The sequence below is a fragment of the Lytechinus variegatus genome, chromosome 3 (assembly GCF_018143015.1).
Source record: "Lytechinus variegatus isolate NC3 chromosome 3, Lvar_3.0, whole genome shotgun sequence".
Taxonomy (NCBI): Eukaryota; Metazoa; Echinodermata; class Echinoidea; order Temnopleuroida; family Toxopneustidae; genus Lytechinus; species Lytechinus variegatus.
The window spans coordinates 8,285,200-8,302,681 of NC_054742.1; the positions used below are offsets into that span (position 1 = coordinate 8,285,200).

The 17,482-nt window shown below is 33.4% G+C and overlaps 1 protein-coding gene across 1 annotated transcript in view; it reads right to left on the bottom strand.

Moving 5' to 3' along the window:
• Positions 1 to 11,442: 11,442 nt before the first annotated feature.
• LOC121410145 overlaps positions 11,443 to 17,482 on the bottom strand; it is a 29,832-nt gene continuing 23,792 nt past the window's right edge. The window contains exons 14-16 of the mRNA XM_041602035.1: positions 17,043 to 17,192; positions 14,330 to 14,436; positions 11,443 to 14,086 (exon numbers count right to left, since the gene is read on the bottom strand). Of these exons, the coding sequence (XP_041457969.1) occupies positions 12,978 to 14,086; positions 14,330 to 14,436; positions 17,043 to 17,192 (1,366 nt within the window). The 3' untranslated portion in view covers positions 11,443 to 12,977. The remainder of the gene's footprint in view (positions 14,087 to 14,329; positions 14,437 to 17,042; positions 17,193 to 17,482) is intronic.

The following is a 17,482-nucleotide window of genomic DNA, read 5'->3' on the forward strand; positions in this document are numbered from 1 at the left end:
CACGATTATAAAATTGATTAAAATTTTACATTCTTTTATGTAGAAATGTCAATTTTTTTCAGCTCGCGTTTCGCGCTTGCAATATTTGAATGTTGAAATATGCAACGTCTTCTGATGGCTAAATGCAAGCATTCTATAACAGGTACGTTTTCGATCAGTTCAAGACGTATATAAAATGTTTCTGCTCGCGCTCTGCGCTCGCATGTATTAATGTAAGGAAGATCCCACTCACTCATCATTTTCATGATATACAAAACTTGAATAGTGTCTCATTCAGTAGGTCTAAATCTCAAAATTGTTTGCTCACGCTTCGCGCTCGCATCATTGTTTAGTTATATACTTATTCTGTTAAATTACAAAAAGTGCTTAGAATTTCCATTCCTTAGGTAAAAACGTCACCAAAATTCAGCTTCGCGCTCGCATTATTTGATATTTAAAAATATGTAACGCCTTCATGGCTAACTGCAAGCAAGTCTTTAACAGTACCTTTTCAAACACTTCATTTCTGCTCGCGCTTCACGTTCGTAGTAATTATTTACTTGCATACATTTCAGGATAACAGACATTGCCTAGGATGTTCAAAATTTTAGTTAAAAAAAAGAAGATTTCCAAAAAAATTTAGCTCGCGTTTCGCGCACGCATTATTTAAATAAGGATTATGGTATTATATATTTATTTTTATTCGTAAGAATAAAACTAAGAAGTGACTATTATAGGACTCCCCTTCAAAGAAACCAAAAATCCCGGCAAAATCATTATTCGAGCGGCCGATAGGGGAAAATATGGCTGAAAAAAACTCCGCCCCCCCCCCCTATTTATTGGCGAATGCTGGATCCGCCCCGGACATTATAAGTTATGGTATTTCAAAAGGTTAAAATGTTGATGTTGATTCCCCAAAATGGTCCAAGTTCATTGACCCTGACCTTTGGTCATTTGACCCGGAACTCTGGCAGGATATCTAGTAATACTTGATTAACCTTACATGTATGTCCAAGTTTCATGAACTAGGCCCATATACTTTCAGTTTTGAGTTGAAAACGGCGCTTATGGTCTCGCTCTGTTATGCAGGCGAGTCAAAAATGAGATAAAAATTGATTGAAAGCTAAGATTCATTGCTGAAACATATTTTGTTAGAAGGGAGACATATCATACATGCATGTATGAAAATATCAAATAATTATGATTTCATGTATGAAAGGGAAAAAGTGGACATAACATATAAATCAGCCATACAACCGTTTTCATATTGTTTACTAAACTGGAAAAAATCAACAACTTCTTTGTTATCAGTTTTTGATTAATTTTCAGCATTATGTTCAGAGAATTTTAGTCTCTTCATTGAGATATAACTACAATAATCAAGCACTTTTTGAGAGAAACGGATGAATACAGCAACACCTTTTTTTAGTTCAAAATATTTCTATTAAAAATCTGTATGCTATAAAGAGGGGGGGGGGGGTTGTTGGGTTTATAAAAGGGAGGAAGAAAAATTGGGTCAAACATTAAAATATGCAAGAAAAAAATACGACAAATTTTAGATGATAAAGAAATATTTCTAGTAAGCTGTATAGCAAAAATTGACAAGTTTGAAAATGCTGTAAAAAGAATGAAGTACTGTTTGGAATTTATTGCATGATCTAGGTTTCTGATTTAGTTTTATAGAATCAAATTTTTTTTATTATAAAATCATAAACAATAAAAATGAACAGAACAGAAGACCGATTTCTAAAGATAGTTTGTTACTTAATCAGTTTTTATTGCTGGAAGAATACCGGTTATAAAATAGAAAGTTTCATTAACAATTATTGACTTCACACAATATTTACAAATAGGCACATTCAAGTATGCAATGTAAATATTGCACAATGCTAATTTCTTCCTCACATCTGTAATGCTACAAAATTTTCCTCTTCATTCACATGAGTGAAATTGGATGTATGTCATTTTCAGCCCTACATTTTCAGAAGTTCTGGATGATCAAGAGCAGTCTATTTTATTAAGAATCAAATCCAAAATCTTATTTAGCATTGGAATACTGTTCTATCTACACAATCTTCATGTAGATACAAAAACATTTACCTGGATTCATCGGTGTATTTCAGAGTAACTTATTATTCAGAAAAATAGCCTCTAACCGAAAAAAGCTCTGTATAAAACATAAAATAACTGGTCCTTTTAAGCTGCAACAAAAATACCTCAGTTGATAATCATATGAACTTGAATTATTACCAGTACCTGAAAAACTTCAGTGGTCAAGTTTTTAAAACTACAGTCAAACCTGCATATGGTGGCCACCAAAGGGAAACGGCAAATGTAGCCAATACAGTACATATATTAAAAAAAATGGACAGTTTTGAAAAATCCATGAAAATTATGTTTCACATTATTCATCTATATTCTGATGTAAATAGATGCCCAGAAGTCTTATCTTTGAATGCCATTAAAAGGATAACTTTTGTTCGTGCTTGAGCACACACAGAATGTTTTTGTCAGGGGTTAAAAAAAGAGACTTGCGCCAAAAGTGGCAGAAAATTAGAAATATTGAGAATCAGACATCTTGCTTATCAGCAGACTTCCCTAAAGCTTTTCATTATCTTTGCCATATTTTCGAATTATGCTTTTACTATGTCATCTTTTAGCATTCCTTCCTAACTAAAAAAAAATTGTTTGTCAACCCAGGCAAGGAGATTTGCATTATCAATGGGTAAGCTTGTACTTTATCAAAATCCTTTTGTTATGTGAAACAAAGGCTATGGTGCATTTGAAAGACATGAATCTTTTCCTGTAAGAATATTGTCCAATCAAGCACCCTGGAAAGCAGAGTGCTGAAGCCCCCCCCACATATTTCTCTGGGGGTGATTCGTGTATTATTGATCATAGGCAGCACCCCTGGAAAACTAGTTATGTATGTTAAAAACGTAAATATTGAACAAAAAATATCGTAATTTTATACCAAAAACTTTTTTTTTTTCTTTTCAAATTTCTCTTTAAAATCGAAAGGAGTTTCATTTCTCAGTGAAAACTTTTTTGCATGTCAAATTTCAACCAGCATCCCATTAAATAATTCTCCCCACACCCTGTCAAGCACACAATTTTACTTGTTCAAGGAATCAATGTCCCCTTCACAATAATGGCACCTTTACAACTGTTTTACATAACAAACATGACAAAATGATTTGAATAAATTACAAGCTTGCCCATTGATAATGCAAATCTCCTTACTTAGGAGACATATAATTTTTTTTTCTATTTATGAAGGAATGCTAAAACTTGATTAACCTTATGTCCAAGCTTCATGAACTAGGTCCATACATTTTCTAAGTTATAATGACATTTCAAGAACTTAACATTAGGTTAAGATTTTGATGTTGATTCCCCAACATGGTCTAAGTTCATTGACCCTAAATGACCTTTGACCTTGGTCATGTGACATGAAACACAGGCGGGATGTTCAGTAATACTTTATTAACCTTATGGCCAAGTTTAATGAACTAGGTCCATATACTTTCTAAGTTATGATGTGATTTCAAAAATTCAACCTTAGGTTAAGATTTGATGTTGACGCCGCCGTCAGAAAAGCGGCGCCTATAGTCTCATTCTGCTATGCAGGTGAGACAATAAAATGAATATACAAAACAATTCATGTAAATTAATGCTTTGTAAATGGATTTTTTAAATGATTCTGTGGATTTGAAAGCATGATTCAAAAATTAGGGCAAAGATATAAAGCTTAAGAGGAAGTCTGCTGAGTAGCAAAATGTCTGATTGTCAATATTTTCTGATTTTTGCCATTTGGCGCAAGCCATTTTTGAACCCCTGACAAAACGTTCCATGTGTGCAAATGGCATTTGTATGATAAGACTTCAGAGCATCTATTGTCATAGAAGTATAGACATCATAATTTGAAACAAAACTTTTCAAAACTTTCCTGTTTTTTATATATACACACTGTATAGACAGGTGGCCACTACTATAGATGGGTTGGCGGCCATCTTCAATTGACCAAGTATTGTATATACTGTGCAATGTACTAGATATACAGGAAGTGCTTTTAATCATTTCAACTTTTTTTCATATAATACTGCATTGATCATACCAAATACTTATGTTGATTGTATAATTGTTAGTTGAAGAGTAAGATTTGTGTTCACATGCAGTTGCAAGCACAAAGACTAGTTACAGTATTCAACCAGAGTCAGAAGTTTCTGGGAAGTTTATTTTTAATGGCCACTGTAGCGGGTCTCCTATTGACAAAGGGATTCCAAATGAGTGGCCACGTTACACAGGTGGATACTATTGACAGGGTCAACACATGAATTTCATGTGGGGGGGAACTGCCCTAACACAAGCTACATAATTCCAGGTAGATCACATATTTTTGTACACATTTAACATAACCTACAGGCACAAACTACAATGTGATTATATTGATCAATGCTGAATGTAATAAGGGCCAGTTTACTAAAACATCATTGTATGATCTATACAGGCTAGAGAAGCCGTTCACATTTTCAGACATACATTTTATGACAAACAATGTACTACCTCACTGATGCACTGTTGAAAATATGAAACTTAAAATTCTTCAGGATAGTTAAAAAAAGTTAACCCTTGATTTTAGAATGACTTTCTTTTTCCCAGGAGAAACATCTCTACTGGAAATAAAAGATTCTTTTCAGACAATATGATGTTGCCACTATAGCCATAATTCTGGAATACATTTGATTTTCTCTGAGCTACCCTCAAATGGCCGAGTTTTGAGATACAAGGATTTATCAAGCCAAGGAGGATATATCATCATTATGCCATTTACAGAAGAACTTGCCTCAGTCAAATATCTGGAAATCAATGTGCAGAAACATTGATTTAGCAAAATTACATTTAGAAGGTATACATAATACATACTTTTCATGTTCTGGTCTGAAACATTTGCTACACCTTGGCTCTTTTTTCAACATACCGACTTAACTGCACAATTATCCATAATATTAGTTTTACCTTTACAGGGCATTATTACAGCTTATTCAAGTGCACCATAAGGTATAATTGTACATCATACACAAATTCATTATAGCTACAGAAATATGGAGCCATGGAAACTGATGTATAAGAGGCAACTATGTGTATAAAGAAAAGAGATATGATAGCATTTAAAGCAATTTATATTGAATAATATTATGTATTGATGCAGACGCATCCACTTAATTATTATTTGTCTTAAAATTGGCTCCTTATAGTGGATATATGATGGATTTTTATATCGGTTTTATACCCATGATGTTTATAATTTTGTACAAAATTAGCTTAATTACAAGGGCAATTTCTTCTTCACATTTTTCCTTTCTGCCAACTTTATTTTCTTTCTCCAACTTTTTTGTGGGCTTGACTCTACCGTGTATACCAAACGACATGTAATTGACGTTCAGTATGTATTCATTTTGTTTGTACTTATTCAATTTGCAACAACAATTTGCACAGGTTTTGTTATCTTTCCCATAGCCAAAACTACAATACACATAACATGTAACCTATTATATTTTAATGACATTTGTCAAATTAGGTATCAGTCTGGATTGAAATTCCTACATGATAAAGCGACGAATTTTTACTTTGATGACGAGTGAACCTATACAAGAATTTAGTGACCTACTACATAATCGAATATATTGTTACATGTGTAAGCAAATGTGTCGGAACCATGACTGGAACGAATATTTTTCTTGTTGTAAACACTGTCTTGAACACTTATTTCCTTTCAACCAGTTGAATGATAACGAGCTCGATGATGTAATATCGGCTGATGAACCCTTAGAAGACAATTTTGATAGAATTTCTCATTTACATTTTGATCCTTTTTTAGCACATGAAAGCATTGTCCCAAATGACGATGTTGACCCAGACTTCCAGTTCTATACTGAGAGTTCAAATGACTCTCGGTACTATTGTTATGAAGAATTTAATACAAACTTTGAAAATATTGGTGTCCCGAGCGGCGGTAAATTTTCAAGCATTCACTTTAATGCAAGAAGTCTTTTGAATTCTTTTAATGACATTTCAAGCTGTCTTAACTCTTTGAAATTTACATTTGATATTATTGCCATATCCGAAACCTGGCTAAGATTCGAAAGTCCTCTTGTTTATATGCCTAACTACTCGTTCGTTTGCAATAATAGGAAATATTCCAGAGGTGGTGGAGTTGGAATGTATATCCATGATTCTTTTAATTTCTTAGTACGCACTGACCTTAATTTAAGCGAAGCAACATGCGATTCTTTATTCATCGAACTGGAACAGTGCTCAGGGAAAAATATAATTGTAGGAACCTTGTATAGAGCCCCATCGTTGGACGTTAATTCATTTATTGAGGAGTTTGATAGCCTTTTGATCCGTCTTTCCAGGGAAAATAAAAGGGTGTTTTGACGGGTGACTTAAACATAGATATTTTAAAACACAACTCTAATTCTCAATCCAAGAACTTTGTGAACTGTCTTTTCAGCAATTTTTTTCTTCCTATAATTCACAGGCCCACAAGAATTACTAAGACAAGTGCCACCCTTTTAGATAATTTTCTGACAAATCAATTTGACTTAGATACTAAAGGTGGAGTGATATACTCTGACGTGTCAGATCACTTGCCAATATTTCATGTAACTTACATGAATGTTAATAAAACTAAATCGGCAAATAATAACGTACTCCGTAGATCTTTTACAACACAAAATATTACGAAATTTAAAAATCAAATCGAAAATTCAAATTGGGAAGAAATCTTTAATATGCAGGATGCTAATCAATCATACGACATATTCATAACTAAATTTACTACATTGTATAATAACAATTTTCCATTAAAAAAACACCCAGTAAGAAAATTAAACTGAAATGCTGGATGACCGATGGTTTGCTTCAATCTATTCGACATAAAAACAATCTATATAAAAAATATATCCATAAACCAACAGTTAGAAATGAAATTCTATACAAGGATTCTCTTAAAGAAGTGAACTATTTGAAACGGCAGGCTAAAAACATTATTATAAATCCAAATTTGAAGAATATAAAAATAATATAAACCGTACATGGCAAATGATCAAATCAATATTAAATAAAAGAAGAAATCAACCTCCAACACCATAGTTTGTGATGAAGGTCGGTCGACAGACCCGTTCCAAATAGCAAATACTTTTAATAACTTTTTCGTTGAAATAGGTCCAAAGTTAGCTAATATCACTCCTCAAAATGATACAGATTTCAGAACTTATCTATCTGAACCAAATTCAAAATCTTTGTTTTTAAATCCGGTAAGCCAACGTGAAATTTGTAACATTGTCATGCGTTTCGATAACAATAAAGCCCCAGGTCTTGATGAATGCTCACCCAAGATTGTTAAACTTGTAATCGAATTGATAAGCGAACCTTTATGTCATATATTCAATTTATCGTTAACCTCTGGGGTATTTCCTGACAAAATGAAAATTGCGCGAGTTTCTCCAATTTTTAAAACTGGTGACAAAGAGCAAGTTGGTAATTATAGGCCGATATCAGTGCTTTCTGTTTTTTCTAAAATATTGGAAAAGATCATTTATAAAAGGGCTTATAGTTTTCTTGAAAATAACAAGTGTCTTTTTGAATCTCAATATGGATTTCGTAGTGACCACTCAACAGAACTAGCTCTTCTTGAATTAACAAATACCGTAATTGACTCCTTTGAGCACGACTCATTTGCAATAGGGATATTTATTGACTTGTCAAAAGCGTTTGACACTATTAATCATAATATACTTTTATCAAAACTAAATAACTATGGTATTCGTGGAACTGCCCTTGACCTTTTTTCTAGTTACCTCTCAAATCGTAAACAATGCACCATATATAACTCCGTTCAGTCTGAACTTAGGACAATTGAATGTGGAGTACCACAAGGGTCATTACTTGGTCCACTTTTATTTATTTTATTTATTAATGACATTTATCGTTCGTCAAATCTCCTTTCCTTTATTATGTATGCCGACGATACCAATATTGTTTATTCTGATAAAAATCTTTATCACTTATGTGAAACTGTAAATACTGAACTAACAAATGTTTGTAAATGGTTTTGTGCGAACAAGCTTACCATTAACTATAAGAAATGCAATTATATTATATTCCGTAACTCCACAAGGCGTATTGATCTTAATCATGTAGTGGTGAAGCTTAACAACCAAATTATTCCCAGAGTTGAAAATACTAGGTTTCTTGGCGTTATCATTGATAGTAATTTAACATGGATACATCACATAAATGAAATTGAGAACAAAGTTGCAAAAAATATTGGAATAATATATCGCCTAAGTTTTTACTTGCCTAAAACTGTATTGCGTACATTGTATTGCTCTTTAATCCTGCCATATTTTTATTACTGCAATTTAGTCTGGGCTAACACATATCAAACCCATCTTAAAAAATTATGTTCTCTTCAAAATAAAATTGTACGTATAATTTCTCCAGACGACAAATATACCACTAGCAAATACCACGAATTTGTTTCATTCCCTAAAATTGTTGAAATTAGAAGACATCAACAAACTTCAACAATGTCATTTTCTCTACAGGTGTTTAAATTCTCAAATTCCACAAAAATTTCGTGATTCATTTACACTTGTTTCCAACGTACATCATTTTGATACCCGCTCAAATAATCAAATATTCATTCCCAAACACAGAAAAATAATCTTCCAACACAATATTCGTTATACTGCCCCAAAATATGGAACGAAATTCGGATTACATAAAAAAATCTTTGTCGACAACCAGCTTTAAATATAAAATGAAAAAATTGCTTCTGTCGTTTTATAAATAAATATTTCCCGTCTTATGTCTCCTTTTGACTTTAAACATGAAAACATGAACCATGACAAATTGTTGTTGCGGCATTTATGTTTGCCCCCACTGATATTTTGTTGAGCATTCTATTTTATTTAGTAATTCATGCCCGCCTCCCGCTCACGTCTCCCTCTCTTGTTCCCTTTCCTTTTCTTTTCTCTGCCCTTTTTTCCTTTGTATTGTTTATTGTATTGTATTTATGTCTACAGGCGTATCCCGCCACAAGCCTCAGCTTTTAGGGTATACGCCTTCTTCCTTAAACCCAATATGTACATATTTATATTTTTTATAACAAATTGATTTATGTATGAATTTATGTTTACGAAAAATGTAATGACATGGAAGAAAATAAATGTTTTATTTGAATTGAATTGAATTTGAACTAAACCTATAGCTCTCATTTTATACCCCTCTCCCTTCCTCCATAATATATTCCCATCCTCTTTTTCAAGTACAAATAATGCTAAATTCAATTTTGTGATATGTAATGCAATAATGGGTTTTTACAATGATCTTACTCCTGCCATAATATGAAAGCTGTAACTCAGTAGATCCACATAACCTGTTAATTTGATTGCAGGGTATCTGAGTGGAAATAGACTGAAAAGATCATAATCAAATAGTGAGTTCATTTGCTTTGACCTTGAGCTGTAGCAACACTGTTAATATTTACTGTTACTATGACGATCAAATACTAACATTAAAAAAGGTGAAAGGGATGGATATGGATTACGGTAGAGACAGGATTTGATTATCAATGTCAATATATTTGAAGGGTAAAACTTTCCCTGCTGATAATTAAATCAGACAGAAAGCATAATATTCTCTGCTTTACTGCATTAATCTTTAATGGAACTCACTATCTATATCATACACCTACATACAAACACACTCATTAGCAAGGTTGGGACACCAACTATTCAACATTACATCAAATAGGCCTTGTAACTGGAAATCAAGAGACTAAAATTCATGACATGGCAAATTCAAAAGGGCATAAAGAGGGCACATTCTTGAAACTACATTGTACAGTATGGCATCGTAATATCATTAGTACATATAGACAGAAATATACATTATATCTTACAAAATATTGCATTACATAAAAAATGATTGAGGTCTCAGCAAATTGAAAATGGATGATATACAAACAATCCTTAACTGATACAATATTCATTCTGAAGAAGAAATTCAGAATAGTCAATCAAAATTCAGGTGTAACAATTGGACTGCAGAGTACATAAAATAAAAATCTAATTTCATGCAGTGCAGCCTACAAGGAAATTCAAAGGAATGCAATAGTTTCATGACTGAATTGTCAGATATAAAATATATTGGATGGATAAAAGTCTCTTAAATATATGCAATTCATGAAATATTTTACTAATATATAATGATTTCACAAAGACCGATTCATTGAAGGAAACTCAAAATATGATGGAGACACATACATCACAAAACATATTTCTTTATATACCTTTAAAATTTAGCTAACATATACATATCAAACTTGCTATCGAGCAACTACAAAAAAATATATATTACTCGAAAAGAGATGTTCTTTGTCATCTATCACAATGTTGAATGACACTAAAGAAGCATCATTCTAAACTTGCCATCTGGTTAATATAAGACATACAAGCAACAAAACTTTTGAATGAAAATCTTTAATTACATTGCAAACAGCGATTTTTACATAAAAATACTCTCAAGGAGAGAGCAAAAAATAAACCAAGCATGTTCTATGATATATCAAGACAACACATGTTTTCAACTATGTGAGGAGAAAGTTTGTCACATTACAGATAATACAAAATATTAGTGTGTGACAACATAACAACATAAGCTCTCATTCGCAAAGTGCAGATGTTATGCATTAACCATTTTGTGAAAACAGGAACAAAAATTAACAATGAAAATGACAAGATTGTCATATGATTTTGACAAACAATTCAAGTTCTATATACTTTTATGATTTCTTGAAGTAAAATTGATTTTAATCTTATGACTGGTCATTGTCAGAGATAATTAAAACTGTCACATGGACATACACACTCTAATCATTTTGAGTAGGCTCCACTTCATCAATGAATATAACATCCTCTCATTAAAGACATATTATCGCAACGAAAATATGATCACAGTATGTACATAACTGTCATCTGCTCAAATGGATTTAGCCCTTTGAATCATGAAAAAATATAAATTCTTAAGTGCTTGCAATCACTTACTTTTAGTTTTTATTTATTTCTTTATCTATCTTTATTTATCTTTAATATATATATATATATATATACATATATACAGTGCATCCCACAAAAAACAAAACCGATATTTATCGATGATTTATCATAACTTAATCACAGATACAATAGACAAATGACCTACCATTGCAAAGCTTAGAGTCTCCTCTTTAATCAGAAATTACTTAAATGATTTGTTTCACGCATGAGTGAGCAAAAACAATTTGAGATGAAAGAGGAGATTCTAAGCTTTACATCGGTAGGTCATTTGTCTATTGTATTTGTGATTAAGTTATGATAAATCATTGCTTAATTTTTAATTTTATTTTTTGGGGGGGGGGTTCTGAACATCCTGTTTCATAAATATTAATACTTGAACAGAAACCATCAGGAGATTTTAATGAAATACAATTTGTCTTACTGTGTCATCCCAATGGATATGTGAAAAGTAACCTAAGTCATAATCACATCCCTCATTTGTATCACTTCAACATAATTTTCATATGATATGCAATTTTATACACTCAATAATACACTGAATAAATGCTAATTTTTACTTGATTATCAAACACAAGAATATCAACAGTTTGGATAGACAATATGTGATAGATATATTAAGACATACTCTTGGCAATAATTTCAGAAAGACAACTGGTTTGGGTCTTGGGTTGATATCATTGAAACAATCTCAATTTATGAACATTTGCTTGTACATACATAGCTATATTGGGAAAGGAGAGGGATAGATTTCTCGTGGGACAAGTTGCTAGATTATCATCAGTTAAGCAACATAAACATTAGCATACAATATACATATATAAATTGTGTATTTTCCTTGTCAGAAATCATGATTACATTAAATATGTGGTTAGTATACCCATGTCTGTGACAGACGCCCTGATTTGTAGAGTGATATTCGGCACTATTATTGTTTTACTCCTCTTCTTCCATCAAGTAGCATAGTCTAAACATAGACTATCAAAGGTTAGTTAGTATATTCACACATGAAAATATCAAATCTTAAGTTACCTTTATATTTCATTAAAAAATAAACATCACTGCAATCACAACAAATAACAAAATGTTAATAGAAATATCAAAAAATATAATATGCATATAAATCTTCATTTTGGCAGATTTCTTTTGACATCACACATAGGATTGTATGGCTTGATTCTGTATAAAAACATCACAAATATGGATGATATAAAAACATTCATATCTGAATTATATAAATCTAATCAGCTTCACAATTATAAAATTAAAAAATTAATGGAAAAGGGATATTTAGTTTAAAATATAAAACAGTTTCTCTGATTTATATGGCAGCAGAAATTTCATATAAATTCCTGAGAACCGGTTACTTTCTATTTCAAACAAAATAAAACAAATATAAATGTTACACATGATCTATTAATTCTCAAGAAATGGCCAACAAAAGTAATTCATCATTTTCAGCTGCTTGACATTGTGTTTTAAATATTTTTTCATGAAGAATTAGAAATATATGTTCTCTGATAATATAAGCTTCATTATTTAGTTTCATTTGAAAGATATATACTTTAAAGGCACCTGCATTTATCAAAATCATCTCATCTAGTTTAGAGTCCTATCTCTGATATGACGCCCCAATTTCAAGAAAGAATTATTGCCTTTTCTTGTCATCTCAAATACAATTTTAATTGATATTTTTAAGAGATATTTATTTATAATGTGATTGGTGTAATACGAGAATATAATGTCTTGAGAATCATTATCTCCCCCAACTTTCTATAATATCTCCTCTTACTTCATTGCAAATCACATCCAACCTAGCAAATTCCAGTATCATATTCAGATATCATATGAATCCTAACATGCATTATTAATTTATTTTTCAACCTGGTTGGTAGGATTAAGCAAAGGTAGTTTGTGGCTATTTGGCCTTTGTTGATGTCTTCTTGGTGGATAGAAATCTCTCTGATCCTTAGGATACCTACCGGGCCCATGATAAAATGCAGCATCATGCAGGGGATCAACGGTATTAGAACGAGGTACTGCTGGCTCTCCAAGAAGTGAAGTAATATTACTGTTTGGACCATGGAGGTTACTATCGTATGGAGATGGAATATCACGTCTGTGACCAGTACCGGACATTTCACTACCTAAACTCTTAGGTCCTCTGTCCCACGTAGAGCTACTGACAGACGAATATGTACGTCCATTTCCTTGCCTTGGTTGATTATTCTCTTTGATGCCATTGATTTTGCTGCATGTTTCATCACTCATCTCACTGTTTCCTAGTACAGTATGGCCTTCTGCAAAGGACACACCATCTTCTCTTGCATCAGGACGGCCATTGTACAGGTACTTGGCTTTTAAAGTAGGTCCCTTGTAGGAAGACGAGGATGAAGAAGATGAACTAGATGGTCTACAGTCTTTCTGCTGAGTTCCAGTCGCAGCTGAATGTACTTTCCTATTAGCTGATCTATTTTGAGGAGAACCGGAGCTAGATCTTCCGTTGTATTTCAGTTGTGGTGAGCTCTGAGCTCTATCCCTGCGAATTCCTCCTCCATTACCTCTCTCTTTGTTTTGACTATTGTACTGCATACTTCCATGTCGAACACTTCCTCCATACCTACTGCCTGGTCGTGGAGAAGGACTTCTGTCAATACTTCTTGGGCTATTACTTCCATTGTAACTAGAACCCCTACGGCTTGGTGAACCACTCCTCCCTCCAACACTTAAGAGATCTTGCTCCCGCCAGCTCAAGTTACTCCTAAGATTATTCTTTGTTCTCTTGTCTGGAGGCTTGACTGGAGCTCGGTCATAGTCTCCCCTATCCAGTTCTTTTCGTAATCCTTTGACTGAGTTGCGAATAGCATAGGTGAGTTTATGGTGAGCTCCAAACTTGGTGGTACGGATATCCAGTGCTCTACTCATCAGCTCTAGGGCTTCTTTCTTGCTCTGGAAACTCCCATCATCTCTTAAAAGTTTCCCTGCAAATTGAAGAAAGCCACTCTTACAATTAAAACAATATAAGCATTTCTTACATACATGCATCCCTTCTAAAGAGTGTTAGAGGGGCAATAACAATAACATTAAAAAATATGATGGGAAAAAAATCATTTAGGATAGAGATTCAGTATTTCAGCTTGCATGCAATAATACCCTACCCTAAAAACCATTTTTTATTAGATTTATGAAAAATTGACAATCTAATGAGACACTTTTTTTCTCACCTAAATGAAAGAGGGTGGTTGCTACCAGAAGATGATCCTTCCCAAGTGCGTCTTGACGAATCTTCAATGCTCTCCTATAATACACTTCAGCCTTTATTCTGTCATAACTGTAAAAGTAGATAAATATCGTAACTACTACTTATCACTGATGTGAAAAACAATTCCGACAAAAAAATTATGAGTAAATTATGTACACTGGGTGCATGTACTCTTCCTTGTTGAAGGAAAACATAATCAATGATAAACTCATATTAGAAATGAAACAAGATCGGTTACAATCTTAAATCGATATCAATTACCAAACCCATCCCAAGAACATGCAGTGACAAATAATTTTGAAAAAAGTATTCAACATCAAGTTGAACTTTTAAGCAATCCAAGAATGTTCTGTAATTTAATGAGAAGTAGCTGAATATATATTATGCTCAAAATTACCACCTTGAAAAAACATCTATCTACTTGGAGAATGCTTGGCTTATTCAAACCACCCAAACTCTCATATTCTCATCTTTCTATATGTGTCTCCAATTTGTGTTTTCAAATATTATTGAATTATTGTAATGTGCTATTTCTTTCTTCTTGAAATGTTATACTGTATATATTTGAAGATATGAAGAATAAACCAAACTGAACTTCAACTGAAACTTACTTTGTTAATGACAGAGAAAATATTACCAGAATAATTTGGCACATAATTTTCACCCAATTCTTAATAACATGTAGCTGAGGCCTTACTCTGATTTATTGCCTTTATTTTTCATTCAAAGAAACAGATCATTCTGAAAATGGCAATTAATAGAAGCATGTAATTTTTGCGTATTGCGTGAAATCTCTATGGGAGATAACTTTTTCTCCAAACTGGATTCAACATTCCTCTCTTTCATGAGCCATGTCTCCATTATTTCTTGTCTTTGAGCTTTGAGTATATTGTAGCTGTGATTTTAAATTATCGTTAGTGTTGCCTCCATTTTTTGATCAGATGCAGGGATCATGCCCATTTCACTTGCAATATTGAGTTTCTGATTCTCATATTTTGCTAATGTGTAAAGTCTATGGGAAATAGTGTACCTCAATCGGTAAGGCGTCAGACTTGCATCTCCAGCAGTCATGGGTGCACAGGTTTGAGTCCCAGGGTGAACATGAGTAATTTCTTCAACTTTTTTTTCTTCTTACCATTTCGCACATGGTCCTTTATGACCATTACAAGGTATATAAGTTAAAATATTGCACAATAAAAGAGAATACAATCCCTTTTTCATATAAAATGTACCATGTGTTTTACGTTTTCAAACAACTTTCTCATTTCCCCTTTTCGAGAGTATTCAACACGTTCTTTCATTATAAAAGTTTAGTTTCCATCATGATAATCATATTGATCTGAATAAACATGGTGATTGTATTTGTGATCATGAGAATCAGAGACAGATCACCTTATTGGTCCTCATGATGAATTAACATTCTACTTGTGTACACACAACAAGGTTTGCCCTTCATTTCTCTTGACAATCAGTTTTTTCAGGAAAAGCTATTATCCCATTGAAGGAGATTATAAGCCTTTCACAGCATATTACCTTTTATAAACCAAAATCACAAGATAACGTGTGGATGGTCGCCAAAAGTGCCTTGACATCAAATACCGAAGTAACGGTGTATTAACCGCACCCGTGTATTAACCGCACCCCCAACTTTGCACTAAAAAAAAGAAAAAAATCTTCTCACATTTACATGCATATTTGAGGTACGAAGAAACAAAATCTAAGTTTTTAAGATTTCAAAGTATCCAAAGAGATTACCGGTATGCAGAAATATGCTGTTCTTGATCGATTCATCTACAAATGTTAGAAAGAACGGTCCCGACAATATTGGCAAATTACACACTCGCTCACCTCACAGTCACAGTGTACACACACAGCACTGCCATTACATTGCAAACTACGATACAGTACAAGTCATGCCAGTACATCTCATCAAATTATGATCTGTGTCTTTCCCAGCGTAGGAGGAAGAAACATTCACATTTCTTGCATCACAATCTCACAATCACTTTCAGAAATTTGATGTCTTAGCATGAATTTTGGATACAAGATTATAGGAAAGTTCAAGAAACAAAGAAATTGACATTTCTTCCAGTTGTTTTTTACGGCTTCGTGCCGTCTCTCTCGTGCGTGGTTTACATGGTATCTTATGAAAAGCAAACAGGAAGGAAAAAAAAACCAAGCTGGCGCGAAACAGGATTTTGAATAGCGCCAGCTTAAGTCGCACTATAACCACATTACAACGCAATCTCTAAGCTCACTCAACTCTCGCTCAGCGGTGACAAAATATTACCGAGTATGCTTGGCGTCTCTTTTAAATTAGCCAGAAAACTTCACTACTTTGAATCGAGAATAAAGTCAAAATTAGTGTCATGAAGGTGGGTGCGTTTGTTATGGACAACATATAATTAATATTGCAATAATCGCTTCCCATTACCCGCGACTCATACCCTCTAAACGACATTGCCTGGGCGCCTGCGCCCGGCCACTCGATGTGTTGTGAACTGGCAGACATCGGACATGTACGGGAGGGGTTACGGCGGGCTGGCTCAGACCCGTCACCGTGTATAAACCGCACCCCGACTTTTGCTTCTATCCCGCCGAGAAAAAGGTGCGGTTCATACACCGTTACTTACGGTACACCTCAGTGGCTTCCCTCTATAACTGACTGAACTTACCTAATCTCATTGTCATATCTACATAGAAGTCCAGCTAATTCATTGAGTACTTCAGCTACCAGTGGATGTGCTGAGCCATACCATCTCTCTCTAGTCTGTAAGGCCTCAAGTAGACAAGACTCAGCTGACTGATAATCTTCTACCTTCATCCTTTAAAGATATGACACAGATAGAGTCCTGGATACCAAAACCTAGGTCTTGTGATTGGAGGGTGTGGGTTATATCAGAAAGTATCATAATCAAAATGCATAGAGCAGTTCTATATTTACCTCTTTTTTATTATTAATTTGAGAGTATTATAAGGATAACAGAGACAATATATATCAAGAACGTCCTACAAAGAGGGTCGGACAGACATACATATTTATGGAAAGGCAGAATATATAAATGCACCAGAAGAATCCCTGAAATACACATGTATTTATAAGAATAAACTTTTT